General features: G+C 41.1%; 2 protein-coding genes across 5 annotated transcripts in view; one reads left to right on the top strand and one right to left on the bottom strand.

Annotated features, from left to right (window-relative positions):
- Positions 1-10127, top strand: part of aldh1l2 (aldehyde dehydrogenase 1 family, member L2) — a 51582-nt gene extending 41455 nt beyond the window's left edge. For all 4 annotated transcript variants that reach the window (XM_020043002.2, XM_010904351.3, XM_010904353.5 and 1 more), the window contains 10 exons: positions 1093-1314; positions 1483-1588; positions 1830-1917; positions 2122-2215; positions 2315-2414; positions 5938-6036; positions 6207-6372; positions 8311-8416; positions 8524-8723; positions 8843-10127. In XM_020043002.2, coding sequence (XP_019898561.1) covers positions 1093-1314; positions 1483-1588; positions 1830-1917; positions 2122-2215; positions 2315-2414; positions 5938-6036; positions 6207-6372; positions 8311-8416; positions 8524-8723; positions 8843-8898 — 1237 coding nt within the window. In that variant the 3' untranslated portion in view covers positions 8899-10127. The remainder of the gene's footprint in view (positions 1-1092; positions 1315-1482; positions 1589-1829; positions 1918-2121; positions 2216-2314; positions 2415-5937; positions 6037-6206; positions 6373-8310; positions 8417-8523; positions 8724-8842) is intronic.
- c23h12orf45 (chromosome 23 C12orf45 homolog) lies at positions 9044-13270 on the bottom strand. The gene is made up of 4 exons (XM_010904354.4): positions 13122-13270; positions 12878-12961; positions 12499-12632; positions 9044-10699 (listed from the first exon to the last, which is right to left on the bottom strand). Exons 1-4 carry the CDS (start codon positions 13186-13188, stop codon positions 10502-10504), a joined length of 483 nt encoding a protein of 160 aa, XP_010902656.1. The 5' UTR covers positions 13189-13270; the 3' UTR covers positions 9044-10501.
- Between the last annotated feature and the right edge of the window lie 11681 nt (positions 13271-24951).

Below are 24951 nucleotides of genomic sequence, written 5' to 3' on the forward strand. Positions count from 1 at the left end.
TAGGACTACTAAATAAATCTTACCATTCTCTTTTTCTCTGCGCGATGACTCGAATCCGTCTCATCAGTCATCTCATGGAATATCTCAGTGATAACTCGTAAAATCTGTTCACTTTATTTGTATTCCACTAGCATTTCGGGGATTTTGAATCCACTTTGCTACTACTGCTCGTCTCTTCCACTGTGGTGCATACGTCAGCGGAATAATTAGCCTAATATTTGCGGGTCTTTAGACCGCTGTGGAAACGCACACAACAATGGGCTATTTAGTTCCTTGAATAGCAGTTCCTGGGACTCAAGGTTCCAGGTACCTTTTGGTGGAAAAGCGGCTCATGTAAAGGATCCTACAATCATCCACCACTGTAGTCTTCCGTGGACGTCCAGGCCTTTTTGTGTTGCAGTGTTCACCAGTGCATTATTTGTATTTCTCAGAAAGTACCAAACCGTTTATTTGGCCACTCGTAATGTTCATGCTATCTCTCTGATGGATTTTTTTGCAGACTAAGGGATGGGCTGTTTCACCTGAATTGAAAGCTCCTTTGACTGCATGTGTTCACAGCAACATGTTCCAAATGCGAATACCACACCTTGAATCAACTCCAGACCTTTTACCTCTATATTGATGAAGATTTAAAAAAAACTAACGAAGGAATTGCCCACACCTGACCATGAAACAGCTTTTGAGTCAATTGTCTATTTACTTTTTGACCCTTGAAAAAGAGGGGGCTTTATATTAAACAGCTGTAATTCCTAAACCCTTCCTCCAATTTGGATGTGAATACCCTCAAATTAAACCTGAAAGACTGCACTTTAAGCCCATATTCATTATTTAACTGTAACTTGGCCAAAATAAATGGCCAAAATAACAAAACTTGTGTCAGTGGCCAATTATTTCCAGATCTAACTGTATTTGGAACATGGAATTGTTTTCAAAGAATCACAGAAGTCTGTCTTTTGTTTTTCATTTGACCCCAATAACTATGGTGACATCTAAACAACATCCTGGGACCCATCAGTTGTGAACAGTAGACACTTGTCACTCCACCCATCTCTTCATTAGCCTCTATATCTTCTTATTTCCTCTCCCCTCAAGATTGGCTGACCTCATGGAGGAGAACCAGGAAGAGTTGGCTACCATAGAGTCGATGGACTCTGGAGCTGTCTACACCCTGGCCCTGAAGACCCACGTAGGCATGTCCATCCAGACCTTCCGCTACTTCGCCGGCTGGTGCGACAAGATCCAGGGCAAGACAATACCCATTAACCAGGCCAGGCCTAACCGCAATCTGACCTTTACCAGGAAGGAACCTCTGGGGTAAGAGGTCAGAGTTTACAAACGACTATAACAGGAAATATCAGTATAAATTATTCAGATTCACAAGTAGCGGATTTAGTGCGAGTACTGGATGTGGTTGTTTAATCCCTGTGTATGGCTAATCAACCCTACTGATATGTAGTCTTATGTTTCTTTCTTCCTTGCCAGCGTGTGTGCCATTGTCATCCCCTGGAACTACCCACTCATGATGCTGGCTTGGAAGAGTGCAGCTTGCCTTGCTGCAGGAAATACACTGGTCCTGAAACCTGCACAGGTGACCTGCATGCATACATCATAACCAATTATGTGATATATTTAATACCAGAAGGTGATGTACAGTATGTTATACATACAATCAGACCGTCAACCCTGTGTGTTAAAAATTGCTTCTATCCCACGGCACATGACTGATCCACGTATTACGGGAATATCAGAAGTCACTTTTAAAGTGTCCAATATCTACATCAAGGGACACATGTTGGCTGTTCCACTCACTCCCAGCCCTTCTCCCCAAGGTTACCCCTTTGTCTGCCCTGAAGTTTGCCGAGCTGACTGTGAAGGCTGGCATCCCCAAAGGTGTCATCAACATCATCCCTGGCTCAGGTAACAGATTCCATGGGGCTAGTTTGGGGGAGGTTTTTAATAACACCTTTGGGTGATTTAACAAGACAGGCTTTAAATGCATACTTGTCTCTGTCTCTCTCTCCACTTTTACCCAATGTTGATCTCTCTAAATCAGAGATGTTTTAAAGTACATTTAATTAAATGTAATCCTTACACCCTTTTCTTTCGGCTTCACTTTTCTAGGTGGAATGGTGGGACAGCGCATGTCAGACCACCCGGATATCCGTAAACTGGGCTTCACTGGGTCTACCCCGATTGGTAAACAGATCATGAAGAGGTACAGTTGGGGGTTGGACATTGGGCAGCTGGGACCCCATTTAGTACAGACTGGCCAATATTAGGCCACTTCATGTCTACCTGTCAATTCCTGTTGCAGCTGTGCGCTCAGTAACCTGAAGAAGGTTTCTCTGGAGCTGGGAGGGAAGTCTCCGCTCATCATCTTCAGTGACTGTGACATGGACAAGGCTGTCCGCATGGTGAGAGAGGAAGGGCAAAGAAAAAGAGATACAGTCTAAAACGAGAATAGAGTGAAAGGGAACTGGAAGGGAAGAAAATAAAGTGGATATAAAAAGTCTACACACCCCTGTTAAAATGCCAGGTTTTTGTGATGTAAAAGAATGAGACAAAGATAAATCATATCAGAACTTCTTTCACTTTTAATGTGACCTATAATGTATACAATTCAATTGAAAAACAAACTGAAATCTTCGAGAGGGGAAAATGAAAAATAAAAACCTGGTTGCATAAGTGTGCAAACCCTCTTATAACTGGGGATGCGGCTTTGTTCAGGATTAACCAATCACATTCAAACTCATGTTAAACAGAAGTCATTACACACCTGCCATCATTTAAAGTGATTCTGATTAATCAAAAATAAAGTTCAGCTGTTCTCCTGACATTTTCTTAGTTGCATCTCAGAGCAAAAGCCATGATCCGCAGAGAGCTTCCAAAGCATCAGAGGGATCTCATTATTGAAAGATATCGGTCAGAAGGAGAAGGGTACAAAATAATTTCCAAAGAATTAGATATACCATGGAACACAGTGATGACAGTCATCATCAAGTGGAGAAAATATGGCACAACAGAGACATTACCAAGAACTGGACATCCCTTCAATAATTATGAAAAAATGAGAAGAAAACTGGTTAAGGAGTTGTCCAAGAGGCCTACAGCAACATTAAAGGAACTGCAGGAATTTCTGGCAAATACTGGCTGTGTGCTACATGTGACAACAATCTCCTGTATTTTTCATATGAATGGGCTATGGGGTAGGGTGGCAAGATGGAAGCCTTTTCTTACAAAGAAAAACATCCAAGCCCGGCTGAAGTTGGCAAAAACAAACACCAAGTCCGCTAAAAGCATGTGGGAAAATGTGTTATGGTCTGATGAAACCAAGGCCATAATTCCAAAAGGTACAGTGGGGAGAACAAGTATATGATACATTGCTGATTTTGCAGGTTTTCCCACTTACGAAGTCTGTAATTTTTATCATAGGTACTCTTCAACTGTGAGTGACGGAATCTAAAACAAAAATATAGAAAATCACATTGTATGATTTTTAAGTAATTAATTAGCATTTTATTGCATGACCTAAGTATTTGATACATCAGAAAAGCAGAACTTAATATTTGGTACAGAAACCTTTGTTTGCAATTACAGAGATCATACGTTTCCTGTGGTTCTTGACCAGGTTTGCACACACTGCAGCAGGGATTTTGGCCCACTCCTCCATACAGACCTTCTCCAGATCCTTCAGGTTTCGGGGCTGTCGCTGGGCAATACGGACTTTCAGCTCCCTCCAAAGATTTTCTATTGTGTTCAGGTCTGGAGACTGGCTAGGCCACTCCAGGACTTTGAGATGCTTCTTACAGAGCCAGTCCTTAGTTGCCCTGGCTGTGTGTTTCGGGTCGTTGTCATGCTGGAAGACCCAGCCACGACTCATCTTCAATGCTCTTACTGAGGGAAGGAGGTTGTTGGCCAAGATCTCACGATACATGGCCCCATCCATCCTCCCCTCAATACGATTCAGTCTTCCTGTCCCCTTTTGCATCATCCCCAAAGAATGATGTTTCCACCTCCATACTTCACGGTTGGGATGGTGTTCTTAGGGTTGTATTCATGGTTTTCTTTGAGACTGTGGTCCCAGCTCTCTTCAGGTCATTGACCAGGTCCTGCCGTGTAGTTCTGGGCTGATCCCTCACCTTCCTCATGATCATTGATGCCCCACGAGGTGAGATCTTGCATGGAGCCACTCCTTAGTTGCCCTGGCTGTGTGTTTTGGATCGTTGTCATGCTGGAAGACCCAGCCACGACCCATCTTCAATGCTCTTACTGAGGGAAGGAGATTGTTGGCCAAGATCTCGTGATACATGGCCCCATCCATCCTCCCCTCACTACGGTGCAGTCGTCCTGTCCCCTTTGCAGAAAAGCATCCCCAAATAATGATGTTTCCACCTCCATGCTTCAAGGTTGGGATGGTGTGCTTGGGGTTGTATTCATCCTTCTTCTTCCTCCAAACACGGCGAGTGGAGTTTAGACCAAAAACATGGATTTTAATCCATGACAGCGTAGTGTGTTACTAATGGTTTTCTTTGAGACTGTGGTCCCAGCTCTCTTCAGGTCAATGACCAGGTCCTGCCGTGTAGTTCTGGGCTGATCCCTCACCTTCCTCATGATCATTGATGCCCCATGAGGTGAGATCTTGCATGGAGCCCCAGACCGAGGGAGATTGACCGTCATCTTGAACTTCTTCCGTTTTCTAATAATTGCGTCAACAGTTGTTGCCTTCTCACCAAGCTGCTTGCCTATTGTCCTGTAGCCCATCCCAGCCTTGTGCAGGTCTACAATTTTATCCCTAATGTCCTTACACAGCTCTCTGGTCTTGGTCATTATGGAGAGGTTGTAGTCTGTTTGATTGAGTGTGTGGACAGGTGTCTTTTATACAAGTAACGAGTTCAGACACGTGCAGTTAATACAGGTAATGAGTGAAGAACAGGTGGGCTTCTTAAAGAAAAACTAACATGTCTGTGAGAGCAGGAATTCTTACTGGTTGGTAGGTGATCAAATACTTATCTCATGCAATAAAATGCTAATTAATTATTTGAACATCATAATGTGATTTTCTGGATTTTTGTTTTAGATTCTCTCACAGTTGAAGTCTACCTATGATAGAAATTACAGACCTCTACATGCTTTGTAAGTAGGAAAACCTGCAAAATCGGTAGTGTATCAAATAATTGTTCTCCCCACTGTATGTTTGTCGCAAAAACAACACTGCACATCACCCAAATAACATCATACCCACAGTGAAACATGGGCTGTTTTTCTTCTGCTGGAACCGGGGCCTTTGTCAGGGTGGAGGGATTTATGAACAGTTCCAAATACCAGGCAATTTTGGCACAAAACCTTCAGGCGTCCGTTAGAAAGCTGAAGATGAAGAGGAAGTTCACCTTTCAGCACGACAACAACCCAAAGGACCCATCCAAATCCACAAAAGCATGGCTTCAATAGAAGATTAACGTTTTGGAATGGCCCAGCCAGAGCCCAGACCTGAATCCAATTGAACATCTGTCAGGTGATCTGAAGATGGCTGTGCACAGGAGATGTCCTCGCAATCTGACAGATTTGGAGCGCTTTTGCAAAGAACCGTGGGCAAATATTGCCACGTCAAGATGTGCCATGCTAATAGACATCTACCCAAAAAGACTGAGTGCTGTAATAAAATCAAAAGGAGCTTCAACAAAGTATTAGTTTAAGGGTGTTTCAGTTTGTTTTCAGTATGTTTTTCAATTGAATTGTTCACGTTATAGATCACATTAAAGGTAGAAAAAGTTTGGACATGATTTATCTTTGTCTCATTCTTTTACATCACAAGAACCTGTCATTTTAACAGGGGTGTGTAGACATTTTATATCCACTGTAACTCTGTCTTCATATCTTTGTTATAACATCTTAACCGGACGTGACCCTCTTTCTGTTCATCTTCGGTTTTATTTCAAGGGTATGAGCTCTGTGTTCTTCAACAAAGGAGAGAACTGCATTGCTGCTGGACGCCTGTTCGTGGAGGAGTCCATTCACGACGAGTACATCAGAAGAGTTGTGAGTGCCCTCTTTTCACAATCTGAAAGCCACACCCTATAACATACAATTTCCTCCTCCCGTTGCACAAGTACAGGGCCTGTCTGACACTGACACATAATGAGATCCATTGACACATACTGAGATCCCTTCTTCATATTTTGCATTCCTCCTCTTCATCCATCTCTCAGGTGGAAGAGATTAAGAAGATGAATGTGGGGGATCCTCTGGACCGCGCCACAGACCACGGGCCCCAAAACCATAAGGCCCATATGGATAAGTTGGTGGAGTACTGCGAGGTGGGCCTGAAGGAGGGCGCCACGCTGGTGTACGGAGGCAAACAGGTGGACAGGCCAGGTAAGGACAGTTAAAGCAAGTTGGCCACTTATCTGCGTGTACACATGTAACCCAATTCTGATCATTCCACCCCCCTCAACTAATCAAGTCAGCTTGAAAAAAGAGCTGATGTTAATTTGATTTGATTCTTGACAAGACCAGTTAGTCGAACAAGTGAAAAATTGGGCAGCATGTGGAAATGCTGGAAAATACAATGAGCATTTACTAAACAACCCCTTTTCCAAAAACTTTCAGACGCTGTGTGAAATGCTAATAAAAACAGAATGCAATGATGTGCAAATCATTTATACCTATATTTGATTGAAAATGGTACAAAGACAACATATTAAAAGCAGTGTAATTGTTTTGTGAAAAATGCCCATTTTGAATTTGATGCCAGCAACGTTTCAAACAATTTGGGACGGGTATGTTTACCACTGTGTTGCATCACCTCTTCTTTTAACAATACTCTGTAAGAGTTTGGAAACTGAGGAGACCAATTGCTGTAGTTTTGATAGTGAAATGTATCCCCATCTTGCTTGGTTTAGGATTTCAGCTGCCCAACAATTTGGGCTCTCCTTTATCGTATTTTTAGTTTTATAATATGCTAAATGTTTTTAATGAGTGACAGGTCTGGACCTCAGGCAGGCTTGTTTAGCACCCAGACTCTTTACTATGCAGCCATGCTGTTGTAATACATGCAGAATGTGGTTTGGCATTGTCTTGCTGAAATAAGCAAGGCCTTCCCTGAAAAAGATGGTGGTGTGGAATTCCAATTGGGGAAAATGCGTTACTGGCATCAAATTCAATGTGGGCATATGCTTTTCAAGAAATAATTAAATGTCTCAGTTTCAAAATTTGATATGTTGTCTTTTCTATTGAGTATAGGGTTTAAATTATTTGCACATCATTACATTCTGTTTTATTTTCAATTGACACAGCATCCCAGGTTTTTTGGAAACGGTTGTACTAGAACCGATCGCCAGCAAATGCAATTGGCAGATATTAATTTTGGATAACGTAAAACACAAGAGACAACATTTTTCTATGGTTCAACATTTTTCCTCAAGTTCTTATTTCTCTAGGTTACTGATTATTGCCAGTCACAGATCTTACTAGACGCTGAAGATAGTTGGGATTAGGTTATTAATGTATTTCCACAGCAATCAGGCTTGGTAAAAAAGGTTTGGTTTTATTTAAGTTCACTTTAATTAGTGAACTGAAAACAGCTCAGGTTTGCCTGTGCCATCCTGGAAGAGACCACTCCCATCGGGAAAGAAATGTTTCACCATAGGATTAAGGTGATCACTCAGAAAACTTCGTAATGATTAGCCGTGAACATTCCCTCTAAGAGGACAAGTGGACCCAAATCATGCTAAGGAAATTCCCCCACTGCATAACAGAGGCTCTGGACATTTTCACTGTAGGGGTCAAGCATTCAGGCTTTCTCTTGGTATACGCCCACTTGTAGAGAATATTGTGAAGGATGACTTATCTGACCATATCACCATCGCTTGCCATCTTGATCCAAAATCAAGGATGCCCCAGAGCATGATAGGATGTTAATTTCTTAATTGTATCATGCAGCTCAACTGTATGGTGTGGTATGTACATTTTTGTTTTGGAGTGGAAGCATCTGCATTCTATATATTCCTCCACTCATTTGTTCAGGTTTTTCCTTTAATTTGTTACCCGTCTGTACATCTATCAAAAGTAGCACTATTCAGTTGCAATCAGTATTGGCCATAAAAACTCATGCATACTCAAAGTACAGTAGACTGATCTGTGTTAGTAACATATGCAATTTAGGGAATACTAATGATGAGACCTGGAAATCCATGCACAGCTTAAACTGTAGTGGTCAGCTTGATGCTACAAAGAAAACACCTTAGAATGTTGAACAGCACAGAAGGCTCATCAGTTTTATGAATTACCCAGAGATGTTTTTTTTTCCTCCAGGGTTCTTCATGGAGCCCACACTTTTCACAGATGTGGAAGACCACATGTTCATCGCCAAAGAGGAGTCCTTCGGCCCAATCATGGTAGTGTCCAAGTTCAAAGACGGGTATGTATTCTATTTTACAGACCTAAGTAGGTCTAACAGACCACTTGGTGGCTCCCAACCCTGTTTGTGGTTTACCAACATCCTGTTTGACTCCTCCAAACTCTCAGTGATATCGACGGTGTGCTGCAAAGAGCTAATGACACAGAGTTTGGCCTGGCGTCAGGCGTGTTCACGAGGGACATCAACAAGGCCATGTATGTAAGTGAAAGGCTGGATGCCGGAACAGTGTTTGTCAACACCTACAACAAGACTGACGTGGCCTCGCCATTCGGAGGTTTCAAACAATCCGGCTTCGGCAAAGACCTCGGTGAGTATTATGTACTTACTTAAACAAAGGATTTCATAGGGGATATTTCTACATTTTTTTAATGGGACCACATGCTTGATGAGTTCGACTGATTTCCAGTGCTTCTGATTTGAATACAGGAGAGGATGCTCTTAATGAATACCTGAAGACCAAAGCAGTGACTGTCGAGTACTGAGGCAACCAGGACCTCCTAATAAACTCATATCAACTTCTGATCAATGAATCCAACTGATCGAGAAATATCAGTCTCTGTGAGTCTTGATAGGGAGTCCAGCTATGGCTTTACTAACTGAAGGCATGCAAGAGGGCACAGACTCATCTCAAAATGACTACAGTTTATTTGTATTCAGTTCAGGAACTCGAATCACACACACACTACAGACATAGGACAAATGTGGTAAAAAAGGACAAATGCCCAAGCAAAAAAATAAAAATCACATTTAACTGACGTGGATTTTAGTTCTAGAACCAAAGCTATGGTGGATTTGACAGGATCAACATATGAGCTAACAAAGGTTTTTTCTTCCACTCAGTTTTAAAGAAAAGTTCTAGGATCTTATAACATACCATCTGAGCCATGACACATTTGGTTCAATATTTATTTTTTCTCAAGCTTACAATGTCAGGTTCTCATTTAATTTTTGCTCAGTAATGTTGGGTGCCACACTTGTTTTGAACACTTCCACAACTCCCGTTGTTACTTGTAAATATTTTATAACAAAAGCAGAACGGAATAATTTGATGTACAGTATTTTTAACATATTGTAGTCAGAAAGGGAGAATTCTGTTACAACACTAGTTTGTGCATTTTTAGCAAACCTATTTGAACTTTTAAAGTAAATTATTTTTCATATGCACAGGAGACACTGTACAATGAAATGCTTACAAGGCAATGAGCTGTTGAAACAAATCATCTTCCTGCTGCAGTTTTGGTAGAAAAAAACTCAAACCTATCGATACAGTGACTGATTATTCATGACATCACATTGTTATACCCATGTTTTGAGTGTATATCATGTTTACTTTGTCTGTACAGAGAAAAAAACATATGTTATGGCTAGAGGCTAAAATAAATGAAGGCTACATATTAAGTTAAAAAAAAGTAGAATTGCAGCTTATCCTTTTTGTAATAAAGAATATTAATTTAAATATTTATTACAAACTACCTTTACAGAGTTTGGCATCGCATCCAAACATTGTTTTTTTCTTAGTTGTTGTATTGAAATGTCAATCTATAGCCCTTCTATGTACCATTTTCTGATGCATAGTGTTGCACAATTTGAAAATCAAGAAATGACAATTGTTTGGTCTCTACCGAGGGAACTATTCACCCTCACAAAAAAATCCACTCCAGTATTGTGTATTCAAAATGTCCTATGAAGATTAAACATCCTTTTGAATTAATGTTGTTCCTTCTTTTGGAAAGTAAATGTTTCCTGATATTTTGGGAGAAACATCTTATGACATTCACATTAAAATCGATTTACTATTTCATACACTCATTTTGAAATACAGTAAATATTTACGGTGTTCCCCATCTCATTACGGTTCAAATAAACAAAACTGACATGTGGGTTTTGGCCCTTCTGGTAGACAGCCCTCTACACATATCTCCACAGCAGCAAGTTTCCAATCACAGAACCATTGAATCCATTAGCCCACCAGGGTCCTCTAATCCATTAGCACTATGTTTAGGAGAAATTAGGTTGGATTAACCGATACCCCAGTTGATCCAAGTCTGTATTTTATGCATACTTGTTATTGTCCCAGTAGTCTCTTTAAAGGTCTACAACAGCCAAATCCTGCGTCTCCAGGACTTGGATATTTAATTTATTTTTCTTCCTTTGGCTGTCGCCAGGCAATTTGAGGTTCTCCTCCGTAACTTCGCTTTCCTCCTCAGAGTCTGAGGTGTTGTCCTGTAAAGACTCCACTTCGGAATCACTGTCCGAAGAACTGAGTTCCACCAGTGACACATCCTGGTAGAGACACAAGCCCATGTCATTATTTACAACAAATATTATTTAATCCCAGTCACATCACAGTGCTATAAGTAAACCCCCCCTTTCTGATTGTCAATATTTGTAAAAAAATATATATATATATTATTATTTTTTTTTTTACAATGAATGTGATCTGCTCTTTATTTAACCAAAAAATGGGAATGTCACCAAATCTGGGGCCTCATCTATATTGTTTAGAAAGTATACATTTGTACTTCAGGCCTTTATGCTAGAGCGGATAGACAAAAACCACTCCTCAGTTAGTCATACAACAAAGGTTTTAGAGCATGAGGAAAAAGATTCAGGTCTGATGAGACCAAAAATTACACTATTGAGCCCAAATGTCAAGTGCTACATGGGTACGAAAACAAGATACTGCTCATCACCTAGCTAATACCATTTTATGGGGATGCTTCATAGTGGCAGGGACTGGGAAACTGGTCAGGATTGAAGGAAATCTAAAGCACACAAACTCAGACTGGGGCAAAGACTCTCACAGAAATGGAACTTTGACTTGGAATGAAAACAAGCTGACTGATTCCGCAGCACTAAAAGTGAAAACATTTCTAAAATGCAAACAGCTAAAATATCCCTTAAGAGACTCCCAAATCACAGTTGGTAGAGCATGGCACTTGCAACATCAAGGTTGACTTCAATTCCCATTAGGGCTGTCAACAAATATTCAAAATTCGAATATATATTCGAATAGTTTTTAAAAAACGAATTTCAAAGGTGAATATTAATATTCGAATTAAAAAAAAAAGTGGAAAAAAACATTTGCGGTAGCAGAGGTTGTCTGGCTGTCTGCTTTGCGAGTGGGCGCGCTAGTGCACTTGACGGTACAGATCCATATGTCCGACACAACTGAAGCGTGGTGTCGCGATGTCATACAGCCATGGTTGATGCTCCACGCCCCTGACCAGCAGCTGATTGGATGAACGCGTGATGTGGGTCTGGCTACTCGAGAATTTCAACAGTGTCATGGTGGCTCGTTGAGAATACGATCTCGTATTTTACAAAAATAGTTCACTGAAACGTGTTTCTGAAAACATTTTAAGCGAGAAATAGGCCATGCAGTTGCTGAATCTGTCTTCATTTCAGCTCAAGGTTAGTTTGAAAGATATTCGTCTACTTCTCGCGTGAGGGCGAGAGAGAAAGTGCTTGAGCGAGCGAGCGTGAGGTCTGCGGTCTTGGTCATCATTTGATTTACTTGTGTAGGTAATACGTTGTCAAATATGTTTAAACTTAACTACTTGTATAGGTAGTCTATTTTTGTCTCTTTGTATTAATTTGTCCTGTTACTGACGTAATGCGCGTCATTGACAAAATGCGCATGCGCAACCAGATGTTCGAATAGTTCGAATATTATGTGTTTTTTTTAGAGGGAATATTCTAACGTAATTTTTGAGGAATTTTGACAGCCCTAATTCCCATTGAATGTATAGACTAAATATTGTAAACTCCTCTGGATAAGAGCCTCTGCTGAATGACTAACATGATAAATCAGCCCATCTATCTAGCCAGCTTCTGAGGTTGTTTTTTGTTATTTTACTACTATTTGTAATGACTATAGCCATCTACAACAGGGTGATACTCAAACCATTGAGGACCAAGTTTAGAACAGAAAGTATAGATTTAAGTGTTACTAGAAGTCGATGTCTGTCTCTTATGGAGTTGGACCTTCAAAAAAAAAAAAAAACAGGAACAGCAAACAGTGACAGGCTTACTAATGGTGTTCAGACAGACCCAAAAAAATAACCCCACACTAAACATACCATCTGAATTATCTTTTCATCATCTTCCACCCTTTCAATGTCATAATGGCCTTCTGGAGCCTCCTCCATCTGCAACCTGAGCTTCTCGTTGGCTTGGGCCATCTGAGGCAGGAAGCTCTGCAGTCTGTCCAGCACTGAAGTGAAATAGGATATGAGACACGAGGCACAGAGAAAGGGGAACCAGATAGCCTACACCATATATACACACACACACATCTGAAACACCGCTGGCACAAAATGGACCTTGGACGATATTGGAAAGATTTTTCATGGATGAAACATCTGATCTTGATACAGTTTTGTCACAGAAGTTGAATGTTAGAAATCGTGAAATCTCCGTATTGTAGATTAACAATCGTCAGTTTCATAAAAAACTCACCACTACTTCTTGGGATCCTCTCAGTCTGCAAAGAACGGACAGTCTTGGTCCCCCTTGACTTAATGAAAAGCTTGTCATGCAGACCTATGAAACAGTAAGGTAAAACATGATCAGGCAGTGACTACATTCTATTAATGTTATAAGCATGCATTAGGATAGCTAGCTTGTACTGTAGCTAACAAGGTTCCCGTCAGTTAGTTATACTAGCTAAACTATACTAGCTAGTTTAAAAAAGGAACCAAACCTCCTCCCTTGCCACACGCGAGCAAGTCTTTGGAACTTGTTATGTTATTATTCAAATGTAATTCCATTGTTGTCGTTGTATGATTGTTTTGCTTCAACACCAACGTGTAGATCCAGTCCAGCGTCTTATCAGCTTCTTGTGAGCAACATTAAAGAAACACTTCCGGGTCACGGAAATTAGGAGATTTTCAAAATAAAAGAGACCAACGTATTACTTCAAAACGGACAGACATTTTATGTATTAATTGATTAAGACAATGAACCTCCAACAATATTGAAAACAATATATACTTGATCATATTTAAGATACATTTCAATAAAAAGTGTATTAAAACAGGGTCCAAGGTCAAAATTCTGACAATGCGAATGACTGAATATGGAATACATATTGCCTCATAGCTCAAAAACTATTGAATGTCTCACAAAGAAAGCAATGTAGGAAATGTTCAGAAGAGTATGTAGAGAAAGACAAACCTGTCTAATCATGGGGAATGAAATGCTACATCTAACAACAAGATTTTTCCACAACCTCTTTAGCCCCCAATGCAAAACACTATAATAGACTGTAGAGTGAATATATGCCGAAAAGGGGCACTATGTATTTGCAATTGCTGCTGGCATTTTACTATGGCCATACCATTGGCACAATGTAATTCAATGGATATGAAATGCATACTGCCCTATTTAGAAAAAACAATTCTATATGCCGCAGTGAATATATATATGTTCAGAGTGTAGGAAACTCTATACAGTGATTTTATGTAAAAAAAAAAAAAAAAAAAACATTTAAAAAAAAAAGGGGGCACTATGTATTTGCAATACTTGCTGGCATTTTACTCTACCCATTACAACACCCCTGTTTCCTAGTACTAGTTATCTTTACACCTCTAACGAATGTTGCCAATTCCAAGCCAGTCGTGGGAACTAGTCGTTAATTACTTCAAAACACTAAACACAAGCCGGTTTATGTCTCAACTTTTCACAAAGAGGAACTGCAAGGAACTATCACCAGTCAAGGACAGTTAGAATCCTGACTGGCAACAGCTCCAGCATGGGACATTCTTCTACTGTTCCCTTCTTTTAAGGAATCCCCACCACTGGACATTGGGACATATCGTGACACACAAACCTCACCATTGTTACAACCCCAACCCCTGCTGTGATGTATTAACATATCAATGGGGTACTGGCAATGATTCCAGCCCTTCACTTTTAAAGTGTCCACTAGTAAAGACGTTGGGATATTTCGCAACATATACCCCGTAATCCCACCCATTATCCCCCACCCCCTTCTTTTCAACTCTACTTATTATCCCCCACCCCTTCTTTTTCAACTCCAACCATTATCCGCCCCCTCTTTTTCCTACCCCCCCAGGTTTATTCAGCCACAACTTGTAACAGTAAAATTATTTAATTTTTTAAGTGCAATAAAAACAGCATTTCACAATGAATGTGTAAAAATAAACAGATGTACAATTGTTAAAGTAGTGTAAACAAGTTAGATGCAACAACAGAATGTTCTCTAAAGTATACAAACAATTTAACAGGTTACAAGCAAATATGTTACATATATTAATTCAAATCGAAATAAATATTGTGTGACATTACTAAAAACAATGTAATTAAAGATATGAAGTATAGGTGAAAGTTTCAGTTGACGAGATGAAAAGTGATGTTCTAGTACCAAATTAAAAAATTAGCATAATTACTTATAAGGTGTTGGCATGATGGCTGTTGCAAATGTGGCCTGTCTTGATTTGATCAAACATTTATTTTTCAAATAATGGTGCTGTTTTTTTACATCCGTAATGTCCTGACTATCCTCTGTGGTCAGTTGAATACCACTTTGGTGAATAAAAGTCCCAATTTCCTTTTGAAACAGCAAAATCTGTACATTATTCCAAACTTTTGGCCGCCAAAGTATTTAAAACCATTTAACAGGGTAGCACAAAATATGTTACTTATATTCATATCTATTATATATCTATTAAATAAATGTTAGGATACATTACTAAAAATAGTATTGTGACTGAAAGTGCACCGCCAATACCTACTGGCTACATCTCAGTAGTCTGGTAACTTTCTGTCAGCACCTGTCACTAGTATGTACATTGGTCCTCCAGATATAGACTATTGATCATATACAGCTCCGGAAACAATTAAGAAACCAATGCACCTTATTCTTTCATTTCCAAAATTGTTGAAAAGGAAAGTTTTGAGTGAGGCACAGAAGCGTTCAATTTGCAGTGGCCTCTTAATTTTAACACTTCTGTTCCTCATTCAAAACCTTCCTTTTTGACTTTTTAGGAAAGGAAAGAAAAAGGTGCAGTGGTCTTTGGTCTGTAATTTTTTTTCCAGAGCTGTATAAATTATATCATGGATGTTTTATTTTAATACTTGAATTTTACTGTCCAATGTTTTTTACAAATTTCACCCTAACAAATTCTCAAGTTACTATAAGTGGTTGTTAATTAATGTATGATTTAGGGGTGATTTCTCTGTCACACATGAAGCTTAGTCTATGACAAAAGGAATTCCCATGCACATTCTCCAGTGAGGTAGATTTTCAGTCCAGATAAGGCTTAGTCAGAGACTGGGAAACAATAGGTGAATTTCATGTATATTTCCCGTTCTTAGTATCTGTTCCCACAATACAATACCTTCTGTGGACACTTAGGTGGGGGTCAGTCACTATAAAAAGGGGAACGCAGAAGATCTTTGTATTGCCCAAAGGTTAGAAATGTAGTTTTTAATCATGTTACCTGAACCTCCAGCACCTTCATAAAAGTAACTGGATTGTCCGTATGTTCCTCAACCTTTGCCAACACCTGAAGTTCACTAAAGCCTCCTTTTCTACAAATGCCAATACTATACAACATTCTGTCCTGCTTTACATTTTATTCAGCCGATGGTCTAATCCAGAGAGACTTACAGGAGCAATTTCAGTTAAATACCATGCTGAAGAACATAGACTATCGGTCTGGAGATCTGAACCTGCAATTGCTCAGTTACAGTCCTAACATTTAATCCAATTTAATTACTAACTGCTGGATTCGGTAGACCAAAATATTATTAAAGTCTGCATACATTTTATAGCAGGAACTTGATGTTACACAATGAATGACTTCATAGAATGAAATGCATTTCTTGAGTAAATGTTTATTATGTATAGACAAATAAAAACATGTTTTTCACAAGATTTTCCAGATGTCAAGTGTCCTACTTAATTGCGCTCATTATAACCTTAGCGTTATGAAACAGATATTACCAAATGTGTAACCGAACAAATAAGCTATTTTCTTTTGACTTAATTCTATATTCTTACAAGCTTGGGGGTTGAAAAATAACAAGAAAACGACAGTGACACCTGGAGGGGCGTGATTGGGAGGAACGGCACCCCTGATCTGAACCAGAGCGGTGTTCAGTTATTAGACTTCTGTGCTAGTCACAGTTTGTCCATAACAAACACCATGTTCAAGCATAAGGGTGTCCATCAGTGCACGTGGCACCAGGACACCCTAGGCCGTAGGTCGATGATCGACTTTGTTGTCGTTTCATCTGACCTGCGGCCGTATGTCTTGGACACTCGGGTGAAGAGAGGGGCGGAGCTGTCAACTGATCACCACCTGGTGGTGAGTTGGATCCAATGGCGGGGGAGGAAGCTGGACAGACTCGGCAGGCCCAAGCGTACTGTAAGGGTCTGCTGGGAACATCTGGCTGAGTCTCCTGTCAGAGAGATCTTTAACTCCCACCTCTGGCAGAGCTTCGACTGGATCCCGAGGGAGGCTGGAGATAATGAGTCAGAGTGGACCATGTTCTCCACCACCATTGTCGAAGCGGCCGCTCTGAACTGTGGCCGTAAGGTCTCCGGTGCCTGTCGAGGTGGTAATCCCCGAACCCGATGGTGGACACCGGAAGTAAGGGATGCCGTCAAGCTGAAGAAGGAGGCCTATCAGGCCTGGTTGGCTTGTGGGACTCCTGAGGCAGCTGACGGGTACTGACAGGCCAAGCGGACTGCAGCCCGGGTGGTTGTGGAGGAAAAAACTCGGGTCTGGGAGGAGTTTGGTGAGGCCATGGAGAAGGACTATCGGCTGGCCTCGAAGAGATTCTGGCAAACCGTCCGGCGCCTCAGGAGAGGGAAACAGTGCCCTACCAACGCTGTTTACAGTAGAGGTGGGCAGCTGTTGACCTCAATTGGGGATGCTGTCGGGCGGTGGAAGGAGTACTTAGAGGATCTCCTCAATCCCGCCGTCACGTCTCCCATTGAGGAAGCAGAGGATGAGGGCTCAGAGGTGGACTCGTCCATCACCCGGGCTGAAGTCACAGAGGTGGTCAAGAAACTCCTCGGTGGCAAGGCACCGGGGGTGGATGTGATCCGCCCTGAGTTCCTCAAGTGTCTGGATGTTGTGGGGCTGTCTTGGTTGATACGCCTGTGCAACATTGCGTGGCGGTCGGGGACAGTGCCTCTGGGATGGCAGACCGGGGTGGTGGTCCCTCTTTTTAAGAAGGGGGACCGGAATGTGTGTTCCAACTACAGGGGGATCACACTTCTCAGCCTCCCCGGGAAAGTCTATGCCAGGGTTCTGGAGAGGAGAATACGGCCGATAGTAGAACCTCGGATTCAGGAGGAACAGTGTGGTATTCTTCTGGGCCGTGGAACACTCGACCAGCTCTATACCCTCTATGGGGTGTTGGAGGGTTTATGGGAGTTTGCCCAACCAATCCACATGTGTTTTGTGGTTTTGGAGAAGGCATTCGACTGTGTCCCTTGCAGCATCCTGTGGAGAGTGCTTCGGGAATATGGGGTCCTGGGTCCTTTGCTAAGGGCTGTCAGGTCCCTGTACGACTGAAACAGGAGCTTGGTCCGCATTGCCGGCAGTAAGTCAGACTTGTTCCCAGTGCATGTTGGACTCCGGCAGGGCTGCCCTTTGTCACCGGTTCTGTTCTTAATTTTTATGGACAGAATTTCTAGGCGCAGCCAGGGGCCGGAGGGTGTCAGATTTGGGGACCACACGATTTCGTCTCTGCTCTTTGCGGATGATGTTGTCGTGTTGGCCACTTCAAACCAAGACCTTCAGCATGCACTGGGATGGTTTGCAGCCGAGTGTGAAGCGGTGGGGATGAGAATCAGTCGGAAAAGGGTGGCTTGCCCACTCCAGGTTGGTGGAGAGTACCTGGCTCAAGTGGAGGAGTTTAAGTATCTAGGGGTCTTTTTCACGAGTGAGGGAAGGATGGAACGAGAGATTGACAGACGGATCAGTGCAGCTTCTGCAGTAATGCGGTCGATGTATCGGTCTGTCGTGGTGAAGAAAGAGCTGAGCCGCAAGGTGAAGCTCTCGATTTACCGGTCAATCTACGTTCCTACTCTCACCTGTGGTCATGAGCTTTGGGTCATGACCGAAAGGACAAGATCCCGGATACAGGCGGCCGAAATGAGCTTTCTCCGCAGGGTGGCTGGGCGATCCCTTAGAGATAGGGTGAGAAGCTCGGTCACCCGAGAGGAGCTCAGAGTAGAGCCGCTGCTCCTCCACATCGAGAGGGGTCAGCTGAGGTGGCTTGGGCATCTGTTTCGGATGCCTCCGGAACGCCTTCCCAGGAAGACCCCGGGAGACCACGGGGAAGACCTAGGACACGCTGGAGGGACTATGTCTCCCGGCTGGCCTGGGAACACCTAGGAAGAGCTGGAGGAAGTGTCTGGGGAGAGGGAAGTCTTGGCATCTCTGCTTAGACTGCTGCCCATGCGACCCGGCACCGGATAAGCGGAAGATGATGGATGGATGGTTTTGCATCTTCCTGACTTAAATGTCACAATCACTCCAGTTCAATCACCAAACTCCCCAAATTTCACTGTTAAAAAATAATAAAAATAGTTACAAGCAACAAATCTCTCAGTTTTATTTACAAGGTATCCAAGAGCTTCTTGAAAAAGTAATTGTGGTTTACAGCATTATCAAGTAGTACTGACATGTCAGGATACTGCTCAGCAAAGTGCTGCTTGACACTTGCTCTGTCTTCTTCTGATGAGGGGGGGTCAGTTCCAAAGGTTGATGCCCTGGTCAAAGATCTTCTGTATACATGTCTGCAGCTACTGTGGCACAAGGAACCTACTCTTCACCTATCTTTTTCAGGCATCCATTATTTGCCAAGTGATTGGGTATTCCTTTGCCTGTAAAATAAAAAAATGTAAGACAAAGAAATAAGCAATGTTAAGATTTCAGTTTGGTATCAGGATGGGACTTTTATTTCTGATGCATGGTCTGCATTCCAACCTACTCAAAAACAAAGACTAAAATGCCAAAATAAACATATTAAAAAAGATTACCATCAGAAATTAGAATGTTAAAAATATAGTGTAGGCATGTACACCGATCAGCCATAACATTATGACCACCTAGCTAATATTGTGTAGGTCCCCCTTTTGCAGCCAAAACAGCTCTGAACCATAGTGGCATGGACTCCACTAGACCTCTGAAGGTGTGTTATGGTAGCTGGCACCAAGACGTTAGCAGCAGATAGTTTAAAGTCCTGTAAGTTGCGATGTGGGGCCTCCATGAGTAGTTAATATAGGGGGCAACTGTCACTTGTCACCCAACCTCTCTGCTTTTAAGTCTTTGGTTAAAACATACCTGTTCTCGTTAGCATATTGATTACTTTTCTTGGGCTGTTTTTACTATTTTACATTTGTGTCTTTGTTTTAAAGATAATCTTAGCTTAGATGTTCTCTTTGTGTTTATGGGTTGTTCTGCTGCTTTTATTTTTATGTGCTTGTTCTGTAAAGCACTTTGGTCTGTCTAGCGGCAGTTTAAATGAGCTATATAAATAAATGAACTTGAAATTGAACTTGTGTTGATTGATTGACAGGTGGCTTTCTGGTTTGGGGTGGGACTTCTGATTTGGTAGGTGGGACTTCCTGTGTGACGGATCCTTGACATTGAGAAACAGCTTGTGTGTGTCTGTGCATGTGCGTGGATGCAAGACTTCCGGGTATTGAAGCATGAAATAAATTAAGATTTTTGTATGCTGTATTAAGGTCTTATGTGTGTGTTACATGTTGTTTTAAATATATTAATGGCAATATTACGATATATGGCTAGTTCATGTAAGCCTATGAGTTTTATTTGTTAATAGATAAAATGAAATTATGTGATGTCACCGCAACGATGCGATAACTAACGAGAACGGCGCTTCTACCGGACGGGAAGTATCAATCAGTGTATCTGGTTGTCAAATGTAAACAACTACCTGAAATAAATAGTTTAGCTTTATCCTTTTCAGAATATTAATTTTTGTAACCAGTTGGAACGCTTCATATTTTCTGTTTGTCACTCCGTCATTCATTACTGAGCCTTATGTTTTCGCCTTTGCCTAGTGCTAGTCTGATATCGATTTCCGTGTTTTGACCATCGCCTGCTTTGCTCCTCGACTCCCTCTCTAGCCTTGTGATTCTGCAATTGTTTGTGTCTCATGATTCTGACCCTTGCCTGTACGACTATCCTGCGCCTTGCCCTATCGGGAGTTCGTCTCCCTTATAAACCGCCTGCTCCGCGATTGGAACCAGCCTCTCTCCCTCTCCCTTTACCCTTTCATTACACCGGCATAGTTTTAACGTGAAGAACGATGACATGTAACCAATGACAAAGGGGCGTAAAATTATGGAAGCATACTGGTTGTGTTGTCATTATTAAATACGCAGCAGCCATAGAAGATATCTGCTGTTTCCAGCGCAGAGTAGGGCGTTTTACATAGTAAGTACAAGTTATTTTATTTGAAATAATTGTTTTGAGTTGTGTTACAAATATAAACGTTAACAAATGACATACCTTAACTTTTTAACAATGTATAAAACAAGTATAAGGAACATGATGGAGCAATACAAACATTAAGCTTTTATCTGTCGTTCATATTGTCTGTTTTATATCTCAGGTTTAGGGTGAACTGAATTGAACTCAGCCTTTTTTGACAATAAAAATAATCATCAGGTTGAAATACCTGTATACGCTTGGTCTTCTGTTAACCCTCATTGTTTTTATTTCAGACAAAGTATCCAACATCAGAGTCAGTTGGACTGCAGGGTTATGATTTTATGCAACATCCTAAACAGATGCTTTTTATGTAAGTCTAAACATTCACAGACATTTTCAGCATTGTACTAAAATGTTATTAACATTACGAAAATCTGCATGCAACTAAATCTTTGTACTCCAAAGATTTTAGTTGGATTTAGTTAGTTAGTATATTCAAGTCCTGCATAGCCATGTTTGTGTTTTCTCTTAATATGCTCGCTCTGCTCCGTTTTCTAAGATTCGTTACAGTACCATACTCTCAAGTTTTATACAACAATATAAGAGTACACTGCATGCACAATTATCAGGCAAGTGAGTATTCTGATCGTATTATTAAAAACCTGATTCCAAAAAGGCTGGGACACTGTACAAATTATGAGTAAAAAAGGAATGGAATAATTTACAAATCTCATAAACTTTTATTTAATTCACAATAGAATATAGATAAGATATCAAATGTTGAAAGTGAGACATTTTGTAATGTCTTGCCAAATATTGGCTCAAAAAGTTGGGACAGGTAGCAATAAGAGGCCGGAAAAGTTAAATGTACAGATAAGGAACAGCTGGAGGACCAATTTGCAACTTATTATGTCAATTGGCAACATGATTGGGTATAGAGTGGCAGTGTCTCTCAGAATTCAAGATGGGCAGAGGATCACCAATCCCCCCAATGCTGCGGCGAAAAATAGTGAAGCAATATCAGAAAGGAGTTTCTCAGAGAAAAATTGCAAAGAGTTTGAAGTTATCATCATCTACAGTGCATAATATCATCCAAAGATTCAGAGAATCTGGGACAATCTCTGTGCGTAAGGGTCAAGGCTGGAAAACCATACTGGATGCCTGTGATCTTCGGGCCCTCAGACGGCACGGCATCACATACAGGAATGATACTGTAATGGAAATCACAACATGGGCTCAGGAATACTTCCAGAAAACATTGTCGGTGAACACAATCCACCGTGCCATTCGCCGTTGCCGGCTAAAACTCTATAGGTCAAAAAAGAAGCTGTATCTAAACAGGATCCAGAAGCGCAGGCGTTTTCTCTGGGCCAAGGATCATTTAAAATGGACTATGGCAAAGTGGAAAAGTGTTCTGTGGTCAGACAAATCAAAATTTGAAGTTCATTTTGGAAAACTGGGATACAATGTCATCCAGACTAAAGAGGACAAGGACAACCCAAGTTGTTACCAGCGCTCAGTTCTTAAGCCTGCATCTCTGATGGTATGGGGTTGCATGAGTGCGTGTGGCATGGGCAGCCTACACATCTGGAAAGGCACCATCAATGCTGACAGTTATATCCAAGTTCTAGAACAACATATGCTCCCATCCAGACGTCATCTCTTTCAGGGAAGACCTTGCATTTTCCAACATGACAATGCCAGACCACATACTGCATTAATTACAATGTCATGGCTGCATAGAAGAAGGATCCAGGTACTGAAATGGCCAGCCTCTAGTTCAGATCTTTCACCCATAGAAAACATTTGGCGCATCATAAAGAGGAAGGTGCGACAAAGAAGACCTACGACAGTTAAGCAACTAAAAGCCTGTATTAGACAAGATTGGGACAACATTCCTATTCATAAACTTGAGCAACTTGTCTCCTCAGTCCCCAGACGTTTGCAGTCTGTTATAAAAAGAAGAGGGGATGCCACACAGTGGTAAACATGGCCTTGTCCCAACTTTTTCGAGATGTGTTGATGCCATGAAATTTAAAATCAACTCATTTTTCCATGAAAGTGATACATTTTCTCAGTTTAAACATTTGATATGTCATCTATGTTGTATTCTGAATAAAATATTGAAATTTGAAACTTCCACATCATTGCATTCTGTTTTTATTCACAGTTGTACAGTGTCCCAACTTTTTTGGAATGGGGTTTGTAGATCCGCAAGGGCATTTTTGTAGTCTATTTACATGGAAAAAAGGATGTTGTATTTTTCCAAAAACTTCTCTCGGTTTTTCTATAGCTTATTCATGGACAAACAATGCATGTGATAAAACTACAAGTCTGGACCTATACACTAGAGCAGGGGTGTCAAACCGGTTCCACGGAGGGCCAAGTGTCTGCAGGTCTTTGGGTTTTCCTTTAAATTGGTTCCCAGGTCAGACCTGAACAACCAGGTGGGGGTAGAAATTAACCAATTAGTGAACTAATTAATCAATCAGGTACAAGGTGAGAGCGAAAACCTGCAGACACTCGGCCCTCCGTGGAACCGGTTTGACACCTGTGCACTAGAGTTTGAATTAACACCTTTTTCATAGCCTATTCACTTGGCGAAAATGTTTGGTATTTTTCTTTTTGTACGCTTGTATTTTTTTATTTGGCGGAAAATGCCCTCCTGGTGCCCCCTGTTTTTATATATCCTTTTGAAAAACAGTTGGAATTGTGATATAGTGAATTATAGGTGAAATAATATCTGTAAATGTGACGGTTCCAGCCAACCGGGCAATACCGCTCCATGTTTTCTTTGTGTCCTTGGTTTGACTTGTTCTTGTTTGGTCTTTCCAGTTCTCGTTTCAGTTAATTGGTTTATTCCTTTCACCTGTGTTTAGCCCCCACCTGTTTCTGTTCACATTGTTAGTCCATGTCTTAGTTCAGCCATTTTCTCTCCGTTCCTGTAGGTCATTGTTGTAGTGTGACGTTTCATGTTCTTGTGTCCTTTCAAATGGTGTATTCTGTAGCGCACACCGCTCATTTTTGTTTTCCTTTTTGTTTATATTAAAATCTCCTTCCTTCAACCCTTCGCTTGCCTCCGTCCCCTGTGAAATCGTGAAAGTAAACAATCTTTGGAAAAATTACTTGTGTGATGCTCAAAGTAGATGTCCTAACCGACTTGCCAAAACTATAGTTTGTTAACATGAAATCTGTGGAGTGGTAGATAATTTTTTTCAATTACTTCAACCTAAGTGTATGTAAACTTCAACTGTGCAGCTCATTCTCAGTGACATTACGTGTGTGTGTGTGAAAATCGCAGTCACATAATGAAACAATTGTAATCTTAACCAGCGTTTGGATCTGTTTCACCATAAATGCATCACACATTTTTGTGCAGCTGGTGCAATTTAAAAAATGTCCACCACTATCAGAAGACATTCTCAAACAGCTCAATCCAATGGCTTGAATATCTTTCCTCTGATGAGGATATATCGATACAGCATGCCATGAACCGAGGTGAAATAAATGATTCTGATTGGACACTTCAATAATTGAATAAACAACCAAATGAATCATGTGGGTTAGTGCTTGACTGAACCTCATCTCAAGTTGGACATTACCAGACTTAATCAGGGATAGGTGCTGACCGCATTCCTCATCCGGTGCTCAGTTGAATGTGTAAATAGCATAGCCGTGTAAGAAGTCAGACCGGTCAAAAGCCATGGTTTGGTCCTTTAGGTGTCTCCCTGAAGCTAGGGCCAACTGGTCAAAATCACACACTGCTGACCCCAATTTGTAATCTGGTTGGAAAGGTTTGCTAGGCAATTGTTGACCGTCCACATACATAACCATATACTCCAAATTATAAAGTTTGAAATTAAATAGATTTTTTTTGTATAACTTCCTGTAAATCTGTCATTGTCCACCAATCCAATGACAATGCATTTTGGTAGGAGGCCTAAAAACTGGTTACAAACACCCTGTGGGTAAACTAAAAGTCTTCATGCACAGCCTTTCAATTGGGCATTTTGCATTGGTCGAAAGTAGCGCTTGTGCGTGTCCTAGTTTCACAGATGGTGCTACAGTCACTTTCTTGACAAAGAGTGA

This window comes from Esox lucius, chromosome 23 (genome assembly GCF_011004845.1).
Source record: "Esox lucius isolate fEsoLuc1 chromosome 23, fEsoLuc1.pri, whole genome shotgun sequence".
NCBI lineage: Eukaryota > Metazoa > Chordata > Actinopteri > Esociformes > Esocidae > Esox > Esox lucius.

Bases quoted from the DNA above. Each gene is read 5' to 3' on its own strand.
- c23h12orf45 (XM_010904354.4), bottom strand. From the start codon at position 13,188: ATGGAATTACATTTGAATAATAACATAACAAGTTCCAAAGACTTGCTC. The intron at 12,962-13,121 runs GTTTGGTTCCTT...ACTGTTTCATAG, and splicing joins CGCGTGTGGCAAGGGAGGAG to GTCTGCATGACAAGCTTTTC. The intron at 12,633-12,877 runs GTGAGTTTTTTA...ATTTCACTTCAG, and splicing joins GAGGATCCCAAGAAGTAGTG to TGCTGGACAGACTGCAGAGC.